We start from the raw sequence: 25,175 nt of genomic DNA, 5'->3' as shown, positions 1-25,175 counted from the left end.
TGTTATACCATAATGGTGTTGAATTTCAATGTGTTTAAACTGCAGTGTACTGTGTAGATCTATACAATATTGCAGTGGGAGTTGCTGAGCTAAAACTGAGGCAGGGATAGGCTAGACTGTCTCCATTCACCATGTTTCAGACTCAGTGTGCACTGCAAAGCGGCACTCTAAAAGGATGGACAGAATAGGCAGAAATCATGAGATGCAATTTGCCTTACTCGTCAACAAAAGCATTGGATGTGAGAAAGTGATAGAAACATTGTCATCATGAACTGAGGTTGTTAGAGCAAAGTTGCAGTCTTTAAGAAGGTTGTGCAAAGTAAATTAATTTTACAAGATGTCAGGGCTACATCTTTACCATATCAGTGAACACAATCCACACAAATTACTCCACTGTGCAGGATAATGCAGACACTGCACCTTTCACTCAGGTGTACGATACAAAATTGTAGTGTTATGTGATAACTGGGGTCAGGCATTTATTTGTATGTAGATTGTGTTTATTTAGGCTAGATTATGCATTTGCCATTTTCAAAGAGTAAGCCCATTTATTTTTCTATGTTTTAATTAATTTAAAGGATTGACTGAGTTTACATGGAATTGAATCCAAGCCAGATGCTTAATGAGAAAAATATACTGTTTTGAGAGGTGATTTTACACCACTGCACAGGGAGTCAGGGATTAATGTCACATCACTTCCTCACATCAAGGCATTATGGTCCTGTGTGGCTCAGTTGGTATAGCATGGCGCTTGCGGAGGACAAGTAAGAAAATGTATGCACTCACTACTGGATAAGAGTGTCTGCTAAATTACTCAAATGTAAATGTACAATTATCTTCAGATTCTTTGGATTTCACTACCAACTACATGAGTGATATCAAACAATCAACAACTTGATCTGCATGGTATTGGGTTGTCAAAATTACAAAAATGCCAGGATTAATGTGCCCAATTGGCTTTTGTTTAAGAGTACAAATTCTTTGACACCCCAAACATCTCTCTCTGTGCTCTTCAGTACCTGAAAATTAGCTATCATTCCTAGTGAGCCTCTTCTCGTGTCCATGGTCACTAATTTTAATAATTCATAGAACACCGAAAACAGACGGTTCCTGAGTCCATGGTCACTCATTTTAATAATTCATAGAACACCGAACACAGACAGTTCTGAGTCCATTTAAGTGCCTAATACGTAAGGGGATTTCCTGACAATTAATTTACCAAATGCAGATGCTGCTCCAACAATGACAGAGCTGTCAGTCATTTGACTGATATGACATAAGTCACATCTTGCAGCAGCCACACACTTGATCCTCAAAACTGATGCCATGAAAGCCACACTACAAACAACATGGCACGATGGCTTATCCATCTACAGTGAAATAGTCATTGGCTGGGTGTGTCAGATGTAGGAGTGTCAGGAATAGGAGTACATCATGTGGAAAGTTGACACAACAGTATGTCTTTACCAATGGCATACAGTAGCCATATCACACTGAAACCTCGGCTTGCCTCTGGCTTGAGCATAAAATAATTCCATCATTCCATATTTCATGCAGCAGCTACCTGATTGGTAATGACTGATTGATGTTGACCATTGTTGCAGTTTGCTGTCTGACTGAAATGTCACATGACATGTTCTCAGTCAACATGAACATCAAAACATTGTTTCCAAAAGACAAGCATCAATTCCTACATCTCACCTTCGGCCACTGTTTCTTCAATAGTGACTTGGTGCCGCCCAATTGTACATGAACGTCCAATTAAATTGCCACCTGTATGGCTGGATCCACTGCTACCCCCTCCAGAAGCAGGTCCAGAACTGACCAACTCCCGACGAGATGAATCAAAAAACTTCCTCATTATAGTTTTGTCAAGTCTCGATGATCAGGAAAAATTATCCTCACTTCGATACAGACTGTTCAAATGTCCTTGTTTACAGTTGTGCCAGTTTCACAAATGTATGTATTGTGCCAGTTTCCCAAATCTTGTATTTCTGGACAAGGCCGAAGGTTTGTCTGACACAGCCAGTCTTGTTGTTTGCAGATGCCAAAACAGCTGTGATTTCTTCACCAGCACTGGCAGCAGTTAGCTATCTCATCATTGACTAAGTAGCTAGCAATCTCGGAATGACCCGTCTACTATTTGCTTGACAGACTAGATACATAGACAAGATAGCAGACTATAATAATTCCGCTAAACCTTGTGCAGTATTATATTTGCTATCGTCTCGGAGGACATTTCTCCATCAATACAGCTGTTCAGGGGGTTGTGGGTCCCTCCAACTCCGCGGCTAGTTTATGACATTTCATGTAGCTAAGGTTATCCAGGTTATCCTCTAAAAATGATGTCCGTTGCAATATATCCCCGGTGCAACGTGCAAATGTTACACGATCCTTCCATATTCAATGTCTTTCGGCAAATATGATTATTTTCAAGTCTACTACAACACATCATCTAGCTAGCTACAATTAGCTAACGGCTAGCAGGCTGCACACGAACCGCTAGCTAGCTATTTCGCAACAGGAAATGAATATCAAACTGACAGGAAATGGTCATTCCGATACTGAGTGTACCGATTGGAGCTAGATACTTTCGATCTCAGGTTGGTTTGATAGCTCCGTTAGAAAATATAGATAAATAATAGCCAGCTAGGCTAATACAAGCTTCGGCTACTACGACAACATCAACACAGCAGCAGCTGCCTGCTAAGGCTTACAGCAGTGGAGTCATGATATCTGTATTTCTACGATTGGGGGGCACTTGTGGGAAGCATCTATAGCTAGGTTTCTATCCAATTTGCGACAGATTTTAATGCGAATACTCTCAAATGCATAAAAAATATGCACATTTTCCCACCAGAGATATGTTTCTATCAAACTGGCTTTTTACAGATGAAAGGCAGTGCGGGATGACGTAGTGCACATACAACTTTTACCGTTACATTCCCATGTAGGCTACCGAATGAAAAATACAGGTTAAATGGGTTTCCATCGCATGTTCAACTCTACTTATGGTTTTGTCATAAAATTGTTATATTGAAAATGTGCCCAATCTTTCTTGGCACATGCGCTCTAGCCAACAACTCGCAGATAAAGTGCGTAGGCTACCCCATTATGAATGTAAAATGATTGTGAGCGATATTATTTATATTTTTCAAACAGCAGCCAAGCTTCGATCATCATGTCACCAGAATAAGACCCTCGATATTTATTGGAAAAAATTGCATCAAGCTCATCACCTTGCACATTCGCCACCCTGTTTTTGATTGGATTCATTAGGATCCCCATTAGACGACGCCAATGGCGACAGCTATGCTTACTGGGGTCCGACATATAACGAAAAAGACATTACAGACAAAATACTTTACTATTTACATATAATAACATTAACATGTAGTGTGTGTGCATCTATCAGTTTCACATACAGTGCATTCGGAAAGTATTCAGACCCCTGGACTTTTTCCACATGTTGTTAGGTTACAGCCTTATTCTAAAATTGATTAAATAAATACAAATCCTTAGCAATCTAAACACCCCATGATGACAAAAGGAAAACAGGTTTTTAGAAATGTTTGCAAATTTATAAAAAATTAAAAACAGAAATACCTTATTTACATAAGTATTCAGACCCTTTGCTATGAAACACGAAATTGAGCTCAGGTGCATCCTGCTTCCATTTATCATCCTTGAAATGTTTCTACAACTTAATTGGAGTCCACCTGTGGTAAATTCAATTGATTGGACATGATTTGGAATGGCACACACCTGTCTATATACAGTAAGGTCCCACAATTGACAGTGTATCTCAGAGGAATGTGGATGTGGTTCAGAAGATGTTGGTTCATCAGCAGGATTCATTTTCACAGAGAAGGCAGGCTGAATCACATGTGGTAAGCGAACGACACGGGGATGGTGGTTGGAAGAGCGCGCTTGTTTGAAATTGAAAAGCGTCACGGTAGTTTTTGATAAAGAAATTACATCAAGACAAAGCAGCTGCATTATAAGTGGGATGGCACTGTTGAACGCTACATCCCGAAGGGTTCGTGCTGATTTTACGGAGATTGACAGCCGGAATTTCGTCCCTTGAGAAAGTAATAAGTTGTGTCAGGAGAAGTTCAGTATTATCATACGCTCTAAAAAAGAAAAGGTTCCTCGAGTGTCCTTTTAGGGGTTCTTCAAATTGAAACTGTGGGGGAACCCCTATAAGTTCTTCTAGGAACCCCTTTTAATGGTTCCTCGAATAACCTTTTGAATCACTTTTGAATCACCCCCCCCCCCCCCCCCCAGAGCCCAGACTAGAACCCGATCTAACATCTCTGGAGAGCCCTGGAAATAGCTGTGCAGCAACGCTCCCAATCCAACCTGACAGAGCTTGAGAGGATATGCAGAGAAGAATGGAAAAAAGTACCCAAATACATGTGTGCCAAACTTACACAGTGCCTTGCGAAAGTATTCGGCCCCCTTGAACTTTGCGACCTTTTGCCACATTTCAGGCTTCAAACATAAATATATAAAACTGTATTTTTTTGTGAAGAATCAACAACAAGTGGGACACAATCATGAAGTGGAACGACATTTATTGGATATTTCAAACTTTTTTAACAAATCAGAAACTGAAAAAGTGGGCGTGCAAAATTATTCAGCCCCCTTAAGTTAATACTTTGTAGCGCCACCTTTTGCTGCGATTACAGCTGTAAGTCGCTTGGGGTATGTCTCTATCAGTTTTGCACATCGAGAGACTGAATTTTTTTCCCATTCCTCCTTGCAAAACAGCTCGAGCTCAGTGAGGTTGGATGGAGAGCATTTGTGAACAGCAGTTTTCAGTTCTTTCCACAGATTCTCGATTGGATTCAGGTCTGGACATTGACTTGGCCATTCTAACACCTGGATATGTTTATTTTTGAACCATTCCATTGTAGATTTTGCTTTATGTTTTGGATCATTGTCTTGTTGGAAGACAAATCTCCGTCCCAGTCTCAGGTCTTTTGCAGACTCCATCAGGTTTTCTTCCAGAATGGTCCTGCATTTGTCTCCATCCATCTTCCCATCAATTTTAACCATCTTCCCTGTCCCTGCTGAAGAAAAGCAGGCCCAAACCATGATGCTGCCACCACCATGTTTGACAGTGGGGATGGTGTGTTCAGCTGTGTTGCTTTTACGCCAAACATAACGTTTTGCATTGTTGCCAAAAAGTTCAATTTTGGTTTCATCTGACCAGAGCACCTTCTTCCACATGTTTGGTGTGTCTCCCAGGTGGCTTGTGGCAAACTTTAAACGACACTTTTTATGGATATCTTTAAGAAATGGCTTTCTTCTTGCCACTCTTCCATAAAGGCCAGATTTGTGCAATATACGACTGATTGTTGTCTCTGCAGTTCATCCAGAGTGATCATGGGCCTCTTGGCTGCATCTCTGATCAGTCTTCTCCTTGTATGAGCTGAAAGTTTAGAGGGACGGCCAGGTCTTGGTAGATTTGCAGTGGTCTGATACTAATTTCAATATTATCGCTTGCACAGTCCTCCTTGGGATGTTTAAAGCTTGGGAAATCTTTTTGTATCCAAATCCGGCTTTAAACTTCTTCACAACAGTATCTCGGACCTGCCTGGTGTGTTCCTTGTTCTTCATGATGCTCTCTGCGCTTTTAACGGACCTCTGAGACTATCACAGTGCAGGTGCATTTATACGGAGACTTGATTACACACAGGTGGATTGTATTTATCATCATTAGTCATTTAGGTCAACATTGGATCATTCAGAGATCCTCACTGAACTTCTGGAGAGAGTTTGCTGCACTGAAAGTAAAGGGGCTGAATAATTTTGCACGCCCACTTTTTCAGTTTTTGATTTGTTAAAAAAGTTTGAAATATCCAATAAATTTCGTTCCACTTCATGATTGTGTCCCACTTGTTGTTGATTCTTCACAAAAAAATACAGTTTTATATCTTTATGTTTGAAGCCTGAAATGTGGCAAAAGGTCGCAAAGTTCAAGGGGGCCGAATACTTTCGCAAGGCACTGTATCTTCATACTCAAGAAGACTCGATGCTGTAATCAATCCCAAAGGTGCTTCAACAAAATACTGAGTAATGGGTCTGAATACTTATGTAAATGTGATATTAAATATTTATTTTTATTTGTAATACATTTTCAAACATGTCTAAACCTGGTTTTTCTTTGTCATTATGGGGTATTGTGTGTAGATTGAGGGAAAAAAATACATTTAGAATAAAGCTGTAATGTAACAAAATGTGGAAAAAGTAAAAGGGTCTGAATACCTTCCGCAAACCTGGTCTGAAAAACAAATAAAGCAACACCTCTCTCCCAATTAACAACACATAATTTAATCGCGTGACTCCAATATTACTTCTGGTTATTATATCAATATTTGCGCATAAAGGCGTTTCCGCCACCATTCTCACATTATACATTTCACCGACACAAAGATCCAGCAATTTTCTGTCAGCATTTATAAATTGTACCGGCATTTAATGTTTACATCACTTTTTCATGCGTCAGGTAATTCATTCGCATGAAATGGTTGGATGGGAACCTGGTTAATGAAATTAACGTTTTTTCCCTATTTGTATATTCCAATCTAGTATATGGGATGACTGGCTATTTGTCTTCTTGTCGCATAATACAAATAAAATACAATAAGTCTGTTGCAGAGAGCTCTAGGTGGTAAGCAAAAGGCCAAGGTACCATTAAGAGAGATATGACGCTCTTGACTGAAATATAATGTGACCTGTGTAAGTATGAAGGGGTGGGACCGAAAATCTTTCTGTGTCAGCCCCTGGGCTGCGTTTTAAAGCCGACGTTCCGTTCTCAGAAGAGTTCCGTTTTGTCACCACTCCATTCTTCCTCATTTGTAAGTAAATATTTTACTGTCATTTTAGGGTGAGGTTAAAATAGGCACAAATAAGCTATAGATTCGTGTTTTCGGTTGTTGTTTTTACTCGAAGCTTTAGAATATTATTTCTGACACATTCAATGGTGTGTCTCGAACATAAACTAAACCTCAGAAGTTATTCTTCCATTGCTGGCCGCCAGCTGACAGACATCGCTTCCTGAGACCTATTGTTGGGTTGATTTAATTTATCCTTAACATTACACCCACAAACAGGGAAACAATTAACAAACAATTATAAGAACTGTGTTGGGTAACAATGTCTCCATATTTACCTATATTTACGATAGATTTGTAGTGCCTGCGTTGTGGTAATTTTGTGAACTGCATTTCATTGGTTGCATTTACTCTAGTGGGCTAATGGTCATTTTGACGTAAAAGTCCTCTAAATGCACCATCAGCATTATCTGCATAATGTGCAGGGGTGATCACATTGAAATAATGTACTGTATATCTAGTAGGCTAATTCTAATGTTTTGAAGTGGCAGTTGGACAGAGGCAGAGGCAGATGTCAAAAGGGTTCTTGTTGTACCAGGTATTTTCACGCCAAACTAACATAACGCAGCAGGCTTAACGGACCAGATGTATACAGTGAAAGAGTTGTTATCCTTGGCTAATGTTCCAGCGGCATAATATGGATAACACCCCTGTGTGTGAATTTGACCATTGTCTGTCCTGCTAAGCATTCAAAATGTAACCAGTAATTTTGGGTGTCAGGGAAAATATATGGAGTAAAAGGTACATAACTTTTACTTCATTACATTCCTAAAGAAAGTATTAATAATACCCCAAAAAATGATATAAGTAGTACTTTAAAGTATTTGTACTGAAGAACTTTTCACAACTGCATATAGTATTAATTAGAGAGCAATGCTGTTTCATCTGCTTTCAAAGCTCACCACATTGTTCAATGAAGAACGCATTACTAAGAATCCTAAGAAGTAATAACAATGTTTCTTTTCATAGCTTTCCCATCTCTTGATTAAGTTTTGAAACTCTACAATGGCAGCGGTAAGTCCCAGCACCCAACGTGTGTACTGTAGTACGCTTTGTGACTGGACTAGGAATGATAGTGGTCAATATTTCCATACATTTGCATGCATGCTCACATTTGAATTAGGTTTTGTTTGCTTAGTCTTGGAGTTTATTTTCTTATCAAGTTGTATTTGTTACATGCGCCGAATACAACCGGTGTAGACCTTACCGTGAAATACGTACTTACAAGCCTTTAACCAACAATGCAGTTAAAGAAATAGAATTAAGAAAATCTTTACAGCTTAGTCTAGGTCATTTCTACACGTAGGTACTGCAGGGGTAAAGTGACTATGCATAGATAATATACAGTGAGTAGCAGCAGTGTAAAAACAAAGGGGGGGTGGTCAATGTAAATAGTCCGGAGCGCCATTTGATTAATTGTTCTGCAGTCTTATAGCTTGGGGGTAGATGCTGTATCAACAGTGTATTCATTCAAGTTTGCAGAAAGATGGGTTATGGATGGGTGATGGAAATAGGCCCTAAAAACAAAAATCCTTACTGCTGAAAATATCAGCCATCGAGCAGACGAGGTAGTCTGGCATACACTGTAAACAGTAGATACCAGTTACGGCAGCTGAGGTGAGGGCGGCTCATAATGGCTGGAATGGAGCGAATGAAATGGCATCAAACATGTAGCATTCTACTCCAGCCATTACCACGAGCCCATCCTCCCCGGGGTGCCACCAACCTCCTGTGGTAGATATAGAAAATAAATGTATCACTGTCACTGAACCTTTTGAGATGTGTATGCTTGTGCGTGTGTGTACCCATAGCCTATGACTCAAACTACAAGGGAATGGGAGAGTGACTGTGATACCAATGCATGGGCTGTTTAAACGTATGCCATATAACTTTCTCCCACTGTAGATTGGCAACCGTGGAACCGTGGTTGAAGCCGCTGCTTTCAATGTAGAGGAGGATGTGAACCGTCTGAGAGGAGCCATGAAGGGGGCTGGTGAGTGATCATAATGAGGTGTCAGATAGGCCGGATGTGAGCGTTAGTGTCACTTTTTTTCTTCTCAGAAAGCGTTATATCCTAAAATAGTTTGTCCTTTCCATGAAAGCCCCAACCTACCTTCCTGTTATACAGTATGCTATGCAGTGCCTTCGGAAAGTATTCAGATCCCTCGAATTTTTGCACATTTTGTTAGGTTACAAGCATTATTCTAAAATTGTACACACAGTACCTATAAAGAGTGAGAAAAAAATTGTATTTCGATATTTTTGCTAAATTTCTTATTTTATTTAAACACTGAAGTATCACATTTACATAAGTATTCAGACCCTTTACTCAGTACTTTGTTGAAGCACATTTGGAAGTGATTACAGCCTTGAGTCTTCTTGGGTATGATGCTACAAGCTTGGAACACATGTATTTGAGGAGTTTCTCCCATTCGTCTCTGAAAATCCTCTCAAGCTCTGTCAGGTTGAATGGGAAGCGTTGCTGCAAAGCTATTTTCAGGTCTCTCCAGAGATGTTAGATCAGGTTCAAGTCCTGGCTCTGGCTGGGCCACTCAAGGATATTGAGACTTGTCCCGAAGCCGCTCCTGCATTGTCTTGGTGTGTGCTTAGGGTAGTTGTTGTTACATCTGCTCCTGCCACGCCCTCTACTGCTCATCCTATGTCTCCTTGATCTGCCGCCTCTGTCTCTGTCTCTGTGTGTGTGATTGCATGGGCGGAGACTAGAGGTCGACCGATTAATCGGAATGGCTATTTAATTAGGGCCGATTTCAAATTTTCATAACAATCAGAAATCTGTATTTTTGGGTGCCGATTTCAAAAATAAAAACATGTATTTTTTATATATACCTTTATTGAACTAGGAAAGTCAGTTAAGAACACATTCTTATTTTCAATGACGGCCTAGGAACGGTGGGTTAACTGCCTCGTTCAGGGGCAGAACGACAGATTTTCACCTTGTCAGCTCGGGGGATTCAATCTTGCACCTTACAGTTAACTAGTCCAACGCAATAAAGACCTGCCTCTCTCTCGTTGCACTCCACAAGGAGACTGCATGTTACACGAATGCAGTAAGGCAAGGTAAGTTGCTAACTAGCATTAAACTTATCCTATAAAAAGCAATCGATCATAATCACTAGTTAACTACACATGGTTGATGATATTACTAGATATTATCTAGCGTGTCCTGCGTTGCATATAATCTGACTGAGCATACAAGCATACAAGTATCTGACTGAGCGGTGGTAGGCAGAAGCAGGCGCGTAAACATTCATTCAAACAGCACTTTTGTGCGTTTTGCCAGCAGCTCTTCGTTGTTCGTTAAGCATTGCACGGTTTATGACTTCAAGCCTATCAACTCCCGAGATGAGGCTGGTGTAACCGATGTGAAATGGCTAGCTAGGTAGCGCGCACTAATAGTGTTTCAAACGTCACTCACTCTGAGCCTGTGGTTGTTTCCCTTGCTCTGCATTGGTAACGCTGCTTCGAGTGTGGCTGTTGTCGATGTGTTCCTGGTTTGAGCCCAGGTAGGAGCGAGGAGAGGGACGGAAGCTATACTGTTACACTGGCATATACTAAAGTGCCTATAAGAACATCCAATAGTCAAAGGTTAATGAAATACAAATGATATAGAGGGAAATAGTCCTATAATTCCTATAATATCTAGACCACCAGCTGTCATATGTTCTGAGCAAGGAACTGAAACGTTATTTTTCTTACATAGCACATATTGCACTTTTACTTTCTTCTCCAACACTTTGTTTTTGCATTATTTAAACCAAATTGAACATGTTTCATTATTTACTTGAGGCTAAATTGATTTTATTGATGTATTATATTAAGTTAAAATAAGTATTCATTCAGTATTGTTGTAATTGTCATTATTACAAATAACATTAAAAAAATCGGCCGATTTAATCGGTATCTGCTTTTTTGGTCCTCCAATAATCGGTATCGGCGTTGAAAAATCATAATCGGTCGACCTCAAGCGGAGACAGGTGTGCTGGGGTCAGAGCATATCCCCACCATCTGCAACCTGTTCCATAATCAAGACCTCTGCAAATACTAATTCCTGCCAGATCGTAATCTCTGCTCATTCTTCCCGCTCTGACTCTGGTCCCTGTCTCCAGTCTCACATCTCCTTATCCTGCTACTCTGCCCTGGATTCCCCACGCTACTTCTCCCTTGGATTCCGCTCTGGATCTTCTTACCCTGTCCCAACCCCTCTCGCTCCAGGCTCAGCCTCGGCACCTGGTTTCCTGCCTGCCCGAGCTTCCCCTGGCCTGCACTCCATCTTCCCCTGGCCTGCACTCCATCTTCCCCTGGCCTGCACTCCATCTTCCCCCAGTGATTTAATAATTTCCATGGAAATGGTAGTACTTCTGGAAGGTTCTCCCAACTCCACAGAGGAGCTCTGTCAGTGACCATCAGATTCTTGGTCAGGGAGGTGACCAGAGATGAACAGAGCAAAGTACAGACAGATCTCTGCATAACAGTTGTCCTGTTGGAGGGTGAACCTTCACCCCAGTCTGAGGTCCTGAGTGCTCTGGAGCAGGTTTTCATCAAGGATCTCTGTACTTTGCTCTGTTCATCTTTGCCTCATTCCAAACTAGTCTCCCAGTCCCTACCGCTGAAAAACATCCCCACCTTGCTTCACCATAGGGATGGTGCCAGGTTTTCTCCAGACCTCCTTGCTCGCACACACTTTTTCAGTTCTGCCCACAAATGTTCTATAGGATTGAGGTCAGGGCTCTGTGATGGCCACTCCAATACCATGACTGTTGTCCTTAAGCCATTTTGCCACAACTTTGGAAGTATGCTTGGGGTCACTGTCCATTTGGAAGACCTATTTGTGACCAAGCTTTAACTTCCTGACTGATATCTTAAGATGTTGCTTCAATATATCCACATAATTTTCCTGCCTCGTGATGCCATCTATTTTGTGAAGTGCACCAGTCCCTCCTGCATCAATGCACCCACACAACATGATGCTGCCACCCCCATGCTTCACGGTTGGGATGGTGTTCTTTAGCATGCAAGCCTCCCCCTTTTCCCTCCAAACATAACGATGGTCATTATGGCATAACAGTTCTATTTTTGTTTCATCATACCAGAGGACATTTCTCCAAAAAGTACGATCTTTATCCCCATGTGCAGTTGCAAACCGTAGTCTGGCTTTTTTATGGCCGAGCGGCCTTTATGGCTGAGCGGCCTTTCAGGTTATGTCGATTATAGGACTCTTTTTACTGTACATGTAGATACTTTTGTACCTATGGATATAGATACTTTTGTAGCTGTTTCCTTCAGCATCTTGACAAGGTCCTTTGCTGTTGTTCTGGGATTGATTTGCACTTTTCGCACCAAAGTACGTTCATCTCTAGCAGACAGAACACGTCTCCTTCCTGAGCGGTATGACAGCTGCGTGGTCCTATGATGTTTATACTTGCGTACTATTGTTTGTGCAGATGAACGTGGTACCTTAAGGCATTTGGATATTGAAATACATCCACAGGTGCACCTCCAATTGACTCAAATTATGTCAGTTAGCCTATCAGAAGCTTCTAAAGCCATGACATCATTTTCTGGAATTTTCCAAGCTGTTTAAAGGCACAGTCAAATTAATGTGTGTAAACTTATGGCCCTTTGGAATTGTGACACAGTGAAATAATCTGTTAACAAGAAATTTGGCGTGGTTAAAAAAACGAGTTTTAATGACTCCAACCTAAGTGTATGTAAACTTCCGACTACAACTGTACATGAGCTCAATTTCGAATCTCATAGCAAAGGGTCTGAATAGTTACATGAATAAGGTATTTCTGTTTTTTGTTTGTAATAGATTTGCTAAAATTTCTAAAACTGTTTTTGCTTTGTCTTTATAGAGTATGTCTAGATTGCTGAGGAAATTGTTTTATTTAATCCAAAAGTAACAATGTGGAAAAAGTCAAGGGGTCTGAATTATTTCCGAAGGCACTATAAGTGCTGTCACAATTTGTATTTCTTCTAGACCTCAATTACAGGTGTCCTACACGACTGTAGTTCCTGTACTTTCCATTTTGATGATCTCATTTATTCCTCTAATTGTGCCCTGAGAGTACTTTCTTTATACTTGACTCATCCGTAGCCTTTATAGTATTTTGCCTTTCTCTTGTTCTATTTGAAAGTTAGGATTGCATTATCGTTGCCTTGCTGATGTACAGTACCATTCAAAATGTTGGACTCACCTACTCATTCAAGGGTTTTTCTTTATTTTCTACATTGTAGAATAATAGTGAAGACATCAAAACTATGAAATACCACACATTGTATCATGTAGTAACCAAAAAAGTGTTAAACAAATCAAAATACATTTTATATTTAAAATTCTTCAAAGTAGCCACCCTTTGCCTTGATGACAGCTTTTATACACTCTTGGCATTCTCTCAACCAGCATCATTCACCTGGAACAGGTGTGCCTTCTTAAAAGTTAATTTGTGGAATTTCTTTCCTTAATGCATTTGAGCCAATCAGTTGTGTTGTGGGTTGACAGGGTAGGGTTGGTATACAGAATATAGCCATATTTGGTAAAGGACCAAGTACATATTATGGCAACGACAGCTCATCATTACTTTAAGACGTGAAGATCAGTCAATTTGGAAAATTTCAAGAACTTTGAAAGTTTCTTCAAGTACAGTCGCAACAACCATCAAGCGCTATGATGAAACTGTCTCTCATGAGGACCGCCACAGGAAAGGAAGACCCAGAGTTACCTCTGCTGCAGCTCCATGATGAAACTGGCTCTCATGAGGACCGCCACAGGAAAGGAAGACCCAGAGTTACCTCTGCTGCAGCTCCATGATGAAACTGGCTCTCATGAGGACCACCACAGGAAAGGAAGACCCAGAGTTACCTCTGCTGCAGCTCCATGATGAAACTGGCTCTCATGAGGACCACCACTGGAAAGAAAGACCCAGAGTTACCTCTGCTGCAGAGGATTGTTAGAGTTACTAGCCTCAGAAATTGCAGCACAAATAAATGCTTCACAGAGTTCAAGTAACAGACACACCTCAACATCAACTGTTCAGGCATTCATGGTCGAATTGCTGCAAAGAAACCACTACAATGACCCAAAACACCTCCAGGCTGTGTAAGGGCTATTTGACCAAGAAGGAGAGTGATGGAGTGCTGCATCAGATGGCCGGGTCTCCACAAACACTCCACCTCAACCTATTTGAGATGGTTTGGGATGAGTCTGAACGCAGAGGGAAGAAAACGTAGCTAACAAGTGCTCAGCATATGCTGGAACTCTTTCAAGACGGTTGGAGAAGCATTCCAGGTGAAGCTGGTTGAGAGAATTGCAAGAGTGTGCAAAGCTGTCATCAAGGCAGTGTGGCTACTTTGAAGAATCAAAATATATATATAATATGTTTTGGATTACCACATGATTCCACATGTCTTATTTCATAATTGTAATGTCTTCACTATTATTCTACAATGTAGAAAATTGTTTTAAAAAATTATTAAAACCCTTGAATGAGTAGGTGTGTCCAATTTTTTGATTGGTACTGTAGATATTGTGTATCTGTACCGGTCTCTATGCTGTACAATGCAGAAAAAACATTGACCATTGTAAGAAAATAAAGTTTTTTTTTTTCTTTAAAAAAGGAAAGCCTGTACAATGGTATAAATATAAAGCCTGCACAATTTGTCTCTAAATGGGTGAATCTTGGCACCATGTTTGGAATGCTTATGCTTCACCTGACTCTAATGTGAGATGTATTAGAAACCGATGGCACATACATTGAGAAACGGGTATGCCCATGGGTCCAAGGGGAGGAGCTTGGAAACAGGAAGTGTGTCAGTTCAGCATTCATGTTGAACTCTGGTTGAGCACTTTCTAGCTGTGATATCAGGGAGATATTTCTGTCCATTATTTCTATTGAAAATGCAGCCACACTATGGACAAGTGCCATTTAATGTCAAAGTTCTGTCAGTGTCAAGTTTTAACATTGACATCTCAACCAATGTGTGAAATATTGTATTCTTAATTGCAATGGTGATCGATGCTGTTTTGTCAATAGCAAGTTATTTTATCTTATAATGCAGCATTATAATGTGAAGGTATACAGTAATGTTAGTCTGAGATGTTTTCTTACAGGCACAGATGAGGCAGCTGTCATTGAGGTCCTGGCACGTCGTACCATTGCTCAGAGGCAACGCATCAAGGAGGCTTACAAGCTGACCGTGGGGAAGGTAATAAGTGTTCATTTTTGATGGAGTGGAGTGACACACCTGTCGAAGGCAATGGACAATACCTGTGTTTATGACATTTCTCATATCCCAGTTTGAATTATCAGACTATTCTTAAGTTTTCCAAAGCCAAACAATGCCAGCTCCAGTAATTGAGGAAGACTATTTAGATATTCTTATATTAGATATAGTTCAAGTGCATGGCAGGAGTATGCAGGGGTTGTGTAAATAGTTACATTTATCATCTTCGTTCCTGGTGTGTGGTTTTGTGTGTTACTATGGGTGTGGTGGTGTCTGTCTGGTGTTAATGTTTACTTTGTTGACAGTTGGTGCCTCGGGTTCATCATTAACTCTTACAAACAGATGGTGTTGTGGACAGAGGATAGAGAGAGGATTATCTAGGACTGGCCACCCCTCATAGCCTGGTTCCTCTCTAGGTTTCTTCCTAGGTTTTGGCCTTTCTAGGGAGTTTTCCCTAGCCACTGTGCTTCTACACCTACATTGCTTGATGTTTGGGGTTTTAGGCTGGGTTTCTGTACAGCACTTTGAGATATCAGCTGATGTAAGAAGGGCTATATAAATACATTTGATCTACCTTCAAAGAGTAGGTGAATAATACTCCTCATGGGGGTTGAAGACCAGTTTCAGTCAGGATACTGCATTGTGTGTTTAAGTGAAGTAGGAAGATTACAAAGTGACAGACCCTATGTTAAGTTATTATTTAACTTGACATTTAAAACCGAAAGGGAAGTCTGATCAATGTTTACTCTACTGGTGTGATCTGTCCTATTTCACATGTACAAGTGTGGAATGTATATGTGTGAATTGTTAATGTCTTTTTTGCATATCTCACTCTCCCTGAAACAATGTTTCAGCCATTATGAACAGCGCCCCTCAAGGGCACATCAACAGCTTTTTCACCTTATTAGCAACCTTTCGGGTTACACTCAAACAGCTAGGCTACCTTCTGCCCTACTGAAACAGTGAGATAGGAGCTGTCATGTGGTCTGGCATAAAATGAATTGTTGATAAAGTTATCTAGACCCCCTTAGGGTGATGGACACAATTCGCCCAGCGTCGTCCAGGTTAGGGGAGGGTTTGGCCGAGGGGCTTTACTTGGCTCATCGCGCCCTAGCGACTCCTTGTGGCGGGCCGGGTGCCTGCAGGCTGATCTCGGTCCTCAGGTGAACAGTGTTTCCTCCGACACATTGGTGTGGCTGGCTTCCAGGTTAAGCGAGCGGGTGTTAAGAAGCGCGGTTTGGCGGGTCATGTTTTGGAGGACACATGACTCGACCTTTGCCTCCTGAGCCCGTTGGGGAGTTGCAGCAACGAGAAAAGATCGAAATTGGGGGGTAAAATACAATAAAATTAATTAAAGTTATAAAGACCCATGGTTGAATGAGAATGCTTGCCAAAGGGAAGGGCAAATATTGCTAGTGGAATCCTCCTGGTCAGAAACAGGGAGACATATAGTGTGTGTGGACGCCCAGACAGACGAGGTCACTCTTTACTAGCTGTGTTGTTTGTTCAACTCCTCTGCAACCACACCCTTCTGGCAGTTGAATTGTATCTAGAATGTGCTAGGTTAAACAATCGGAGATATGAGTGTATTGAGAAATCGTGAATGCTAAGTTGAGCACTCGGCAGGGGATTGTGTCCATTGGACCCATTTTAAATGTCTGTGTAATGCCACTGCAGGACCTGGCAGATGATCTGCAAGGAGAGCTGACGGGGAACACTGAGAAAGTGGTGCTGGGCCTCCTGATGATCGCTCCTAAGTATGACGCTTACGAGCTGAGGACCGCTATAAAGGTCAGTTATTACTGCCAGTGAAACCGTCACAATGGGGATATACAGTGGGGCAAAAAAAGTATTTAGTCAGCCACCAATTGTGCAAGTTCTCCCACTTAAAAAGATGAGAGAGGCCTGTAATTTTCATCATAGGTACACTTCAACTATGACAGACAAAATGAGAAAATAAAAAACAAGAAAATCACATTTGCAAATTATGGTGGAAAATAAGTATTTGGTCACCTACAAACAAGCAAGATTTCTGGCTCTCACAGACCTGTAACTTCTTCTTTAAGAGGCTCATTTGTCCTCCACTCGTTACCTGTATTAATGGCACCTGTTTGAACTTGTTATCAGTATAAAAGACACCTGTCCACAACCTCAAACAGTCACACTCCAAACTCCACTATTGCCAAGACCAAAGAGCTGTCAAAGGACATCAGAAACAAAATTGTAGACCTGCACCAGGCTGGGAAGACTGAATCTGCAATAGGTAAGCAGCTTGGTTTGAAGAAATCAACTGTGGGAGCAATTATTAGGAAATGGAAGACATACAAGACCACTGCTAATCTCCCTCGATCTGGGGCTCCATGCAAGATCTCACCCCGTGGGGTCAAAATGATCACAAGAACGGTGAGCAAAAATCCCAGAGCCACACGGGGAGACCTAGTGAATGACCTGCAGAGAGCTGGGACCAAAGTAACAAAGCCTACCATCAGTAACACATTATGCCGCCAGGGAATCAAATCCTGCAGTGCCAGACGTGTCCCCCTGCTTAAGCCAGTACATGTCCAGGCCCATCTGAAGTTTGCTAGAGAGCATTTGGATGATCCAGAAGAAGATTGGGAGAATGTCATATGGCCAGATGAAACCAAAATATAACTTTTTGGTAAAAACTCAACTCGTCATGTTTGGAAGACAAAGAATGCTGAGTTGCATCCAAAGAACACCATACCTACTGTGAAGTATGGGGGTGGAAACATCATGCTTTGGGGCTGTTTTTCTGCAAAGGGACCAGGAAGACTGATCCGTGTAAAGGAAAGAATGAATGGCGCCATGTATCGTGAGATTTTGAGTGAAAATCTCCTTCCATCAGCAAGGGCATTGAAGATGAAACGTGGCTGGGTCTTTCAGCATGACAATGATCACAAACACACCGCCCGGGCAATGAAGGAGTGGCTTCGTAAGAAGTATTTCAAGGTCCTGGAGTGGCCTAGCCAGTCTCCAGATCTCAACCCCATAGAAAATCTTTGGAGGGAGTTGAAAGTCTGTGTTGCACAGCAACAGCCCCAAAACATCACTGCTCTAGAGGAGATCTGCATAGAGGAATGGGCCAAAATACCAGCAACAGTGTGTGAAAACCTTGTGAAGACTTACAGAAAACGATTGACCTCTGTCATTGCCAACAAAGGGTATATAACAAAGTATTGAGAAACTTTTGTTATTGACCAAATACTTATTTTCCACCATAATTTGCAAATAAATTCATAAAAAAATCCTACAATGTGATTTTCTGGATTTTTTTTCTTCTCATTTTGTCTGTCATAGTTGAAGTGTACCTATGATGATAAATTACAGGCCTTTCTCATCTTTTTAAGTGGGAGAACTTGCACAATTGGTGGCTGACTAAATACTTTTTTTGCCCCACTGTATGTAACACTTTTCAATACTGTACCTCTCAGAGCTATTGACATTGTATGGGGCTATTCACCTCATCCACCACCCATGTGTTGCCTCACACTACTCAATTAAGTATTAACATATCTCTCCACATCTCTTTTACTGAATGCTAGGGTTCTGGAACAGAGGAGGCTGCTCTCATTGATATCCTGGCTTCAAGGACAAATGCTGAAATTAGAGTTATCACGGAGGTCTACATGAAAGGTACATCACAGCCTCTCTGTGCAATGTATTGAATCTCCATCTGTGTAAGAGTGCTGTATTTAAACAGGCAGCCCAATCAGATATATGTATTTATTATACCTTTATTCAACTAGGCAAGTCAGTTAAGAACAAATTCTTATTTCCAATGATGGCCTAGGAACAGTGGGTTAACTGCCTGTTCAGGGGCAGAACGACATTTGTACCTTCGGTTACTAGTCCAACGCTGCTCTAACCACCAGGCTACCCTGCCTTTGGCATATATCACACACAGTTGAAGTCAGAAGTTTACATACACATTTAAACTCAGTTTTTCACAATTCCTGACATTTCATCCGAGTAAAAATTCCCTGTTTTAGGTCAGTTAGGATCACCACTTTATTTTAAGAATGTGAAATGTCAGAATAATAGTAGTGATTTTATTTCTTTCATCACATTCCCAGTGGGTCAGAAGTTTACATACACTCAATTATTATTTGGTAGCGTTGCCTTAAAATTGTTTAACTTGGGTCAAACGTTTCGGGTAGCTTCTCACAATAAGTTGGGTGAATTTTGGCCCATTCCTTGTGACAGAGCTGGTGTAACTGAGTCCGGTTTGTAGGCCTCCTTGCTCGCACACGCTTTTTCAGTTCTGCCCACAAATTGTTTATGGGATTGAGGTCAGGGCTTTGTGATGGCCACTCCAATACCTTGACTTTGTTGTCCTTAAGCCATTTTGCCACAACTTTGGAAGTATGCTTGGGGTTATTGTTCATTTGGAAGACCCATTTGCGACCAAGCTTTAACTTCCTGACTGATGTCTTGAGATGTTGCTTCAATATATCCTCATAATTTTCCTATCTCATGATGCCATCTATTTTGGGAAGTGCACCAGTCCCTCCTGCAGCAAAGCACCCCCACATGATGCTGGCACCCCCGTGCTTCACTGTTGGGATGGTGTTCTTCAGCTTGCAAGCCTATCCCCTTTTCCTCCAAAGATAACGATGGTCATTATGGCCAAACAGTCCTAATTTTGTGTCATCAGACCAGAGGACATTTCTCCAAAAAAGTACGATCTTTATCCCCATATGCAGTTGCAAACCGTAGTCTGTCTTTTTTTTTATGGCGATTTTGGAGCAGTGGCTTCTTCCTTGCTGAGCAGCCTTTCAGATTATGTCGATATAGGACTCGTTTTACTGTGGATATAGATACTTTTGTACCGGTTTCATCCAGCATCTTCACAAGGTCCTTTGCTGTTGTTCTGGGATTGATTTGCACTTTTCGCACCAAAGTACATTAATCTCTAGGAGATAGACCGCGTCTCCTTCCTGATTGGTATGATGGCTGTGTGGTCCCATGGTGTTTATAATTGCATATTGTTGTTTGTACAGATGAACGTGGTAGCTTCAGGCGTTTGGAAATTGCTCCCCAGGGTGAACCAGACTTGTTGAGGTATACAATCTCTTTTCTGAGGTCTTTGCTGATTTCTTTTGATTTTTCCCATGATGTCACGCAAAGAGGCACTGAGTTTGAAGGTAGGCCTTGAAATACATCCACAGGTACACCTCCAATTGGCTCAAATGATGTCATTTAGCCTATCAGAAGCTTCTAAAGCCATGACATCATTTTCTGGAATTTTCCAAGCTGTTTAAAGGCACAGTCAACTTAGTGTAGCAAACTTCTGACCCACTTGAATTGTGATACAGTGAATTATGAGTGAAATAATCTGTCTGTAAACAATTGTTGGAAAAATTACTTGTCATTCACAAAGTAGATGTCCTAACCGACTTGCCAAAACTATAGTTTGTTAACAAGAAATTTGTGGAGTGGTTGAAAACTTGTTTTTTTATGACTCCAACCTAAGTGTATTTAAACTTCTGACTTCAACTGTATATTTGGCGTTTTGACCAATCAGATCAGCTCTGAAAAAGATCTGTGATTGGTCAAAAGACCAATTAGTGGAGAAAATCAGAATTGGACTGCCTTTGTAAATGCAGCCCATTTATCACATGCGGTGTATGGTAGAAGTCGATACCTTAGTATTGATCACTGTGTATAAAGAATAAACCTGATATAAGATATCGGTGTCTAGTCCTCTTTAGAGTGTTTGAGAACTATTGTTTTCTATACAGCAATATTAAACTTTTGTTACCTGCCAAAGCTATTGACAGGGTGTTCACAAACCATTTCAAGTGTTGTGGTTAGAACTGCATAGTCAGACCACTGGGACTTAGATAATTCATAACTTCTTCCACTTAATTTTACTCAATCATGTGACGACAGAACATGGGACGAGCCTGGAGGATGATATTGAGGCTGATACTTCTGGAATGTTCAAGAGGGTTCTGGTCTCTTTGCTCACGGTGAGAATCTTCCAGTATTGATCTCTCTAAATGCATTCCAACAGTCAAAGGAAAGCAAACAGAACTACAGTACATGGATTGTTGTAAGGGAAATAGTTTGTCCTCCTTCACTTCATCCATTATGTACAGTTTAACACATAGTGGATGATTTGTAGTTTTTAGAGGTCTCTTATAACCAGGTAATGATCATGTCATTGTCTGACTCATTGCTAACATGGCCTCTGCCTCTGTGCTTTGACTGACAGGCAGGGCGAGATGAGAGCAACACTGTGAATGAGACTCAGGCTGTGCAGGATGCTAAGGTGAGGATATGGACCCAGAGAGGAGGTGATCTGGCGCTGTCTATCTCAGTAGCACATGCTGGGGTATCAGGATCAATGTGCAATAATAGTGTTTAACATGATTTATAATGACTACCTCATCTCTCTACCCCACACATACAATTATCTATGAGGTCCCTCAGTCAAGCAGTGATTTTCAAATACTGATTCAACCACAAAGACCAGGGAGGTTTTCCAATGCCTTGCAAATAAGGGCACCTATTGGTAGATGGGTAAAAAATTAAAACAGCAGACATTGACTGTCCCTTTGAGCATGGTGAAGTTATTAATTACAGTTTGAATGGTATATCAATACACCCAGTCACTACAAAGTTACAGGCGTCCTTCCTAACTAAGTTGCCGGACAGGAAGGAAACCGGTCAGGGATTTCACCATTAAGCCAATGGTGACTTTAAAACAGTTAGTTTAATGGCTGTGCTGGATGGATCAGCAACATTGTAGTTACCCCACAATACTAACCTAATTGACAGAGTGAAAAGACGGAAGCCTGTAGAGAATAAAAATATTCCAAAACATGCATCCTGTTTGTAACAAGGCACTAAAGTAATACTACAAGAAAAGTGGCAAAGCAATTCACTTTTTGTCCTGAATACAATGTTTTATGTTTAGGGCAAATCCAATACAACACATTACGTCATGCCGCTCCATATTTTCAAGGATAGCGGTAACTGTTATGTGCTTGTAATCGTTAAGGACTGGGGAGTTTTTCATAATAAAAATAAATGTTAGGCAAAATTCTAGAGGAAAACCTGGTTCAGTCACCTTTCAGTAGGACAATAACCTCAAAGAGAACAAATCTACACTGGAGTTGCTTACAAAGAAGACAGTTCATGTGGCTGAGTTAGACTTTCAAGCAGATTTCAAGCAGATTTAAGTAAGAACTATGGCAAGACCTGAAAATGGTTGTCTAACAACACCAATTTGACAAAGCTTGAAGAAATCTGAAAATAATAATGGGTAAATTTTGCACAATCCAGGTGTCAAATCAAATTGTATTAGTTATATGCACCGAATACAACAGGTAGACCTTGCAGTGAAATGCTTGCTTACTTACGAGCCTCTAACCAACAATGCAGTTGAAAAAAGTAACAAATAGTTAAAGAGCAGCAGTAAAATAACAATAGTGAGACTATATACAGGGGGGTGCCGGTACAGAGTCAATGTGCGAGTGCACCGGTTAGTTGAGGTAATATGTGTATGTAGGTAGAGTTATTAAAGTGACTATGCATAGATGATAACAGAGTAGCAGTGGGGGGGGGGGGGGGGGCTTCGGATTTGAAGCTGTTTAGAAGCCTCTTAGACCTAGACTTGGCGCTCCGGTACCGTTTGCCGTGCAGGAGCTTATTTACCCAGAAAGACTCACAGCTATATTTGCTGCCAAATGTATAGACTCAGGGGGTTGAATACCAGTCAAGATATATTATTGTTTTATTTTTTACATTATGTTAAAAATTGTCTTCCACTTTGTGTTTAGGTCATTGACAAAAAAAAATCACAATTAAATCCCACTTTGTAACACAACAAAATGTGGAAAAAGTAAAGGAGTGTGAATACTTTCTGAAGGCACTGTATGTCCCAAAAACAGTGTTCGGAGATTGTCCTTTTGGGTTTGTGAAATGCTTTTGCTGTGGGTTCTCAGGATATCTACGAGGCTGGGGAGGCTTGTTGGGGAACAGATGAGGTCAAGTTCCTCACTGTGCTCTGTGTGAGGAACAGAAACCACCTACTCCGAGGTAATTGCCCCCACATTATAGCGGAGTTTGTTAGATCTTGTTTTGGGAGTGGGAAGTGATCTAATTTTCCCTTTGTTTTATTATTCAGTGCAACATTCAAATTGTTCATTATTCTTTACTGTGCTCTACTTTAATAAAGAAAATGTATACTTCCAAATTGATTTTGCTACAGAAATGAATGTACAGACACAGTTCTGCTGTCCTCTTGTGGTGATTTGGGGAACAAATATTTTATAACGGCTTACTCATTCAAACAGTGATTCCACATCTCTGCCCTTCTCTCGTTCCCTCAGTGTTTGAGGAGTATCAGAAGATCTCTGGGAGGGACATCGAGGATAGCATTAAGAGGGAGATGTCTGGATCTCTGGAGGATGTTTTCCTGGCAATAGGTCTGTCAGACGGATCCATTTTGTTTCACTGCCTCTTGTAATAATGTACTGAAGACAGATCCCATTGGGGGTCGAACTGGTTGAATCAACGATGTTTCCACGTAATTTCAACCGAAAAATTAACTGTGATGACTTTGAATCAACGTGGAATATTTATTCAATTTTTTTTTCCCACCCGACTTTTAACCAAACATTTTTTAAACTACATTTTACTTTATTTCACGATGAATTCACATTAGTTGACAACACAACCAACTGTAAATCAAAACTAGATGTTGAACTGACATCTGTGCCAAGTGGGATAAGCCTTGACTGAGAAACAGATCAGTTCTGATGAAAATAAGCACATAAAGAGTATCCTGAACCAGACTAAGGGCACAGTGCTATAATTAAGCAATAAGGCACGAGGGGTGTGGTATATGGCCAATATACACAGCTAAGGACTGTTCTTAGGCACGATGCAACTAAGGTGCCTGGATACAGCACTTAGCCGTGGTATTTTGGCCATATACTACAAACCCCAGAGGTGCCTTATTGCTATTATAAACTGGTTACCAACGTAATTAGAGCAGTAAAAATAAATGCTTTGTCATATCTGTGGTATACATTCTGATATACCATCGCTGTCAGCCAATCAGCATTCGGGGCTCGAACCACCCAGTTTATAATCCTAATTTGAAACTAAATCTTGTTCAGCTGCCATGCCTGATATATTGCTTTTTTTTCTTTCTTTTTGCAGTGAAGTGTCTCCGAAACAAGCCAGCATTCTTTGCAGAGCGGTTATACAAATCCATGAAGGTGAAGCCTTTTTTACATACTCTCCCATGAAGTGTGCATATCTGCCTACACTTATGGGTTATCAGACAGAATTGGTCAGAATGTTGACGCTCCCTCCCTCTTGTCTCCTCAGGGTCTGGGAACTACAGACAGCATCCTGATTAGAATCATGGTGGCTCGGGCCGAAATTGACATGTTGGACATCAAGACCGAGTTCTCTAAAGCATATGGAAAGACTCTCCATTCCTTCATCAATGTGAGACCCTGGTCACTAAAGATTGAGTAATGATTTAAAATGTAGATTTGTGCCCATTTCTTTCTGTTATCTTGAAGTAATCTGAGTGTCTCTGTATTGTTAAGGGAGACTCATCTGGAGATTACCGCAAAATTTTGCTGGAGTTGTGTGGAGAGTAGGGCATTGAACGTCTAGGACATCATTCAACGATGACTTCACTCTGCAACAACACCATTGGTGCCTCTCCTATCTGCTGTTTCCTTTGCTTCCAGCTCTCTCAATATCCTCAGGTCTTCTGTGGCCCAAACATTTCAGAGACTAACCATGATGCCTTTTTTCACAGTTTGTATTACTAATTAAACCAAAGACAAGTTACATTTTACAGCTGCCTGCATGTCTTTATTGATCCCCTGCTTCAGCTTTAATTCATGTTGTGTGGCAACAGCTCTCTCTAAACATCTCAGGAAGAATAAAATATGGACCTTATTGACCTCTGCCTTCCACCTCTGTCTCAGCAGAAGGACATTTTCCTCTCTGACTAATTGAAGTCTGTTTAATTAA

General features: G+C 40.9%; 2 protein-coding genes across 2 annotated transcripts in view; one reads left to right on the top strand and one right to left on the bottom strand.

The window, feature by feature from the left end:
• The window catches only part of LOC139422905 (AP2-associated protein kinase 1-like), a 51,153-nt gene extending 48,649 nt beyond the window's left edge, over nucleotides 1–2,504 (bottom strand). Inside the window, exon 1 of the mRNA XM_071174368.1 lies at nucleotides 1,702–2,504. Within this exon, the coding sequence (XP_071030469.1) occupies nucleotides 1,702–1,861 (160 nt within the window). The 5' untranslated portion in view covers nucleotides 1,862–2,504. The remainder of the gene's footprint in view (nucleotides 1–1,701) is intronic.
• A 4,274-nt stretch (nucleotides 2,505–6,778) lies between these two features.
• Nucleotides 6,779–25,175, top strand: LOC139422903 (annexin A4-like). Its single transcript, XM_071174366.1, has 13 exons — nucleotides 6,779–6,866; nucleotides 7,872–7,916; nucleotides 8,808–8,895; nucleotides 15,034–15,128; nucleotides 16,824–16,937; nucleotides 18,710–18,800; nucleotides 21,060–21,139; nucleotides 21,385–21,441; nucleotides 23,120–23,213; nucleotides 23,507–23,602; nucleotides 24,342–24,400; nucleotides 24,513–24,635; nucleotides 24,740–25,175. Exons 2-13 carry the CDS (start codon nucleotides 7,908–7,910, stop codon nucleotides 24,791–24,793), a joined length of 960 nt encoding a protein of 319 aa, XP_071030467.1. The 5' UTR covers nucleotides 6,779–6,866; nucleotides 7,872–7,907; the 3' UTR covers nucleotides 24,794–25,175.

This window comes from Oncorhynchus clarkii, chromosome 12, assembly GCF_045791955.1.
Source record: "Oncorhynchus clarkii lewisi isolate Uvic-CL-2024 chromosome 12, UVic_Ocla_1.0, whole genome shotgun sequence".
Classification (NCBI taxonomy): domain Eukaryota; kingdom Metazoa; phylum Chordata; class Actinopteri; order Salmoniformes; family Salmonidae; genus Oncorhynchus; species Oncorhynchus clarkii.
This window is presented reverse-complemented; position numbering and strand designations above follow the sequence as displayed.

What these genes read in the sequence shown, in the direction of transcription:
- LOC139422903 (XM_071174366.1), top strand. An exon ending in AGCTGAGGACCGCTATAAAG is followed by an intron (nt 16,938 to 18,709) that starts GTCAGTTATTAC and finishes ACTGAATGCTAG; the next exon opens with GGTTCTGGAACAGAGGAGGC. An exon ending in CTCTCCATTCCTTCATCAAT is followed by an intron (nt 24,636 to 24,739) that starts GTGAGACCCTGG and finishes TGTATTGTTAAG; the next exon opens with GGAGACTCATCTGGAGATTA.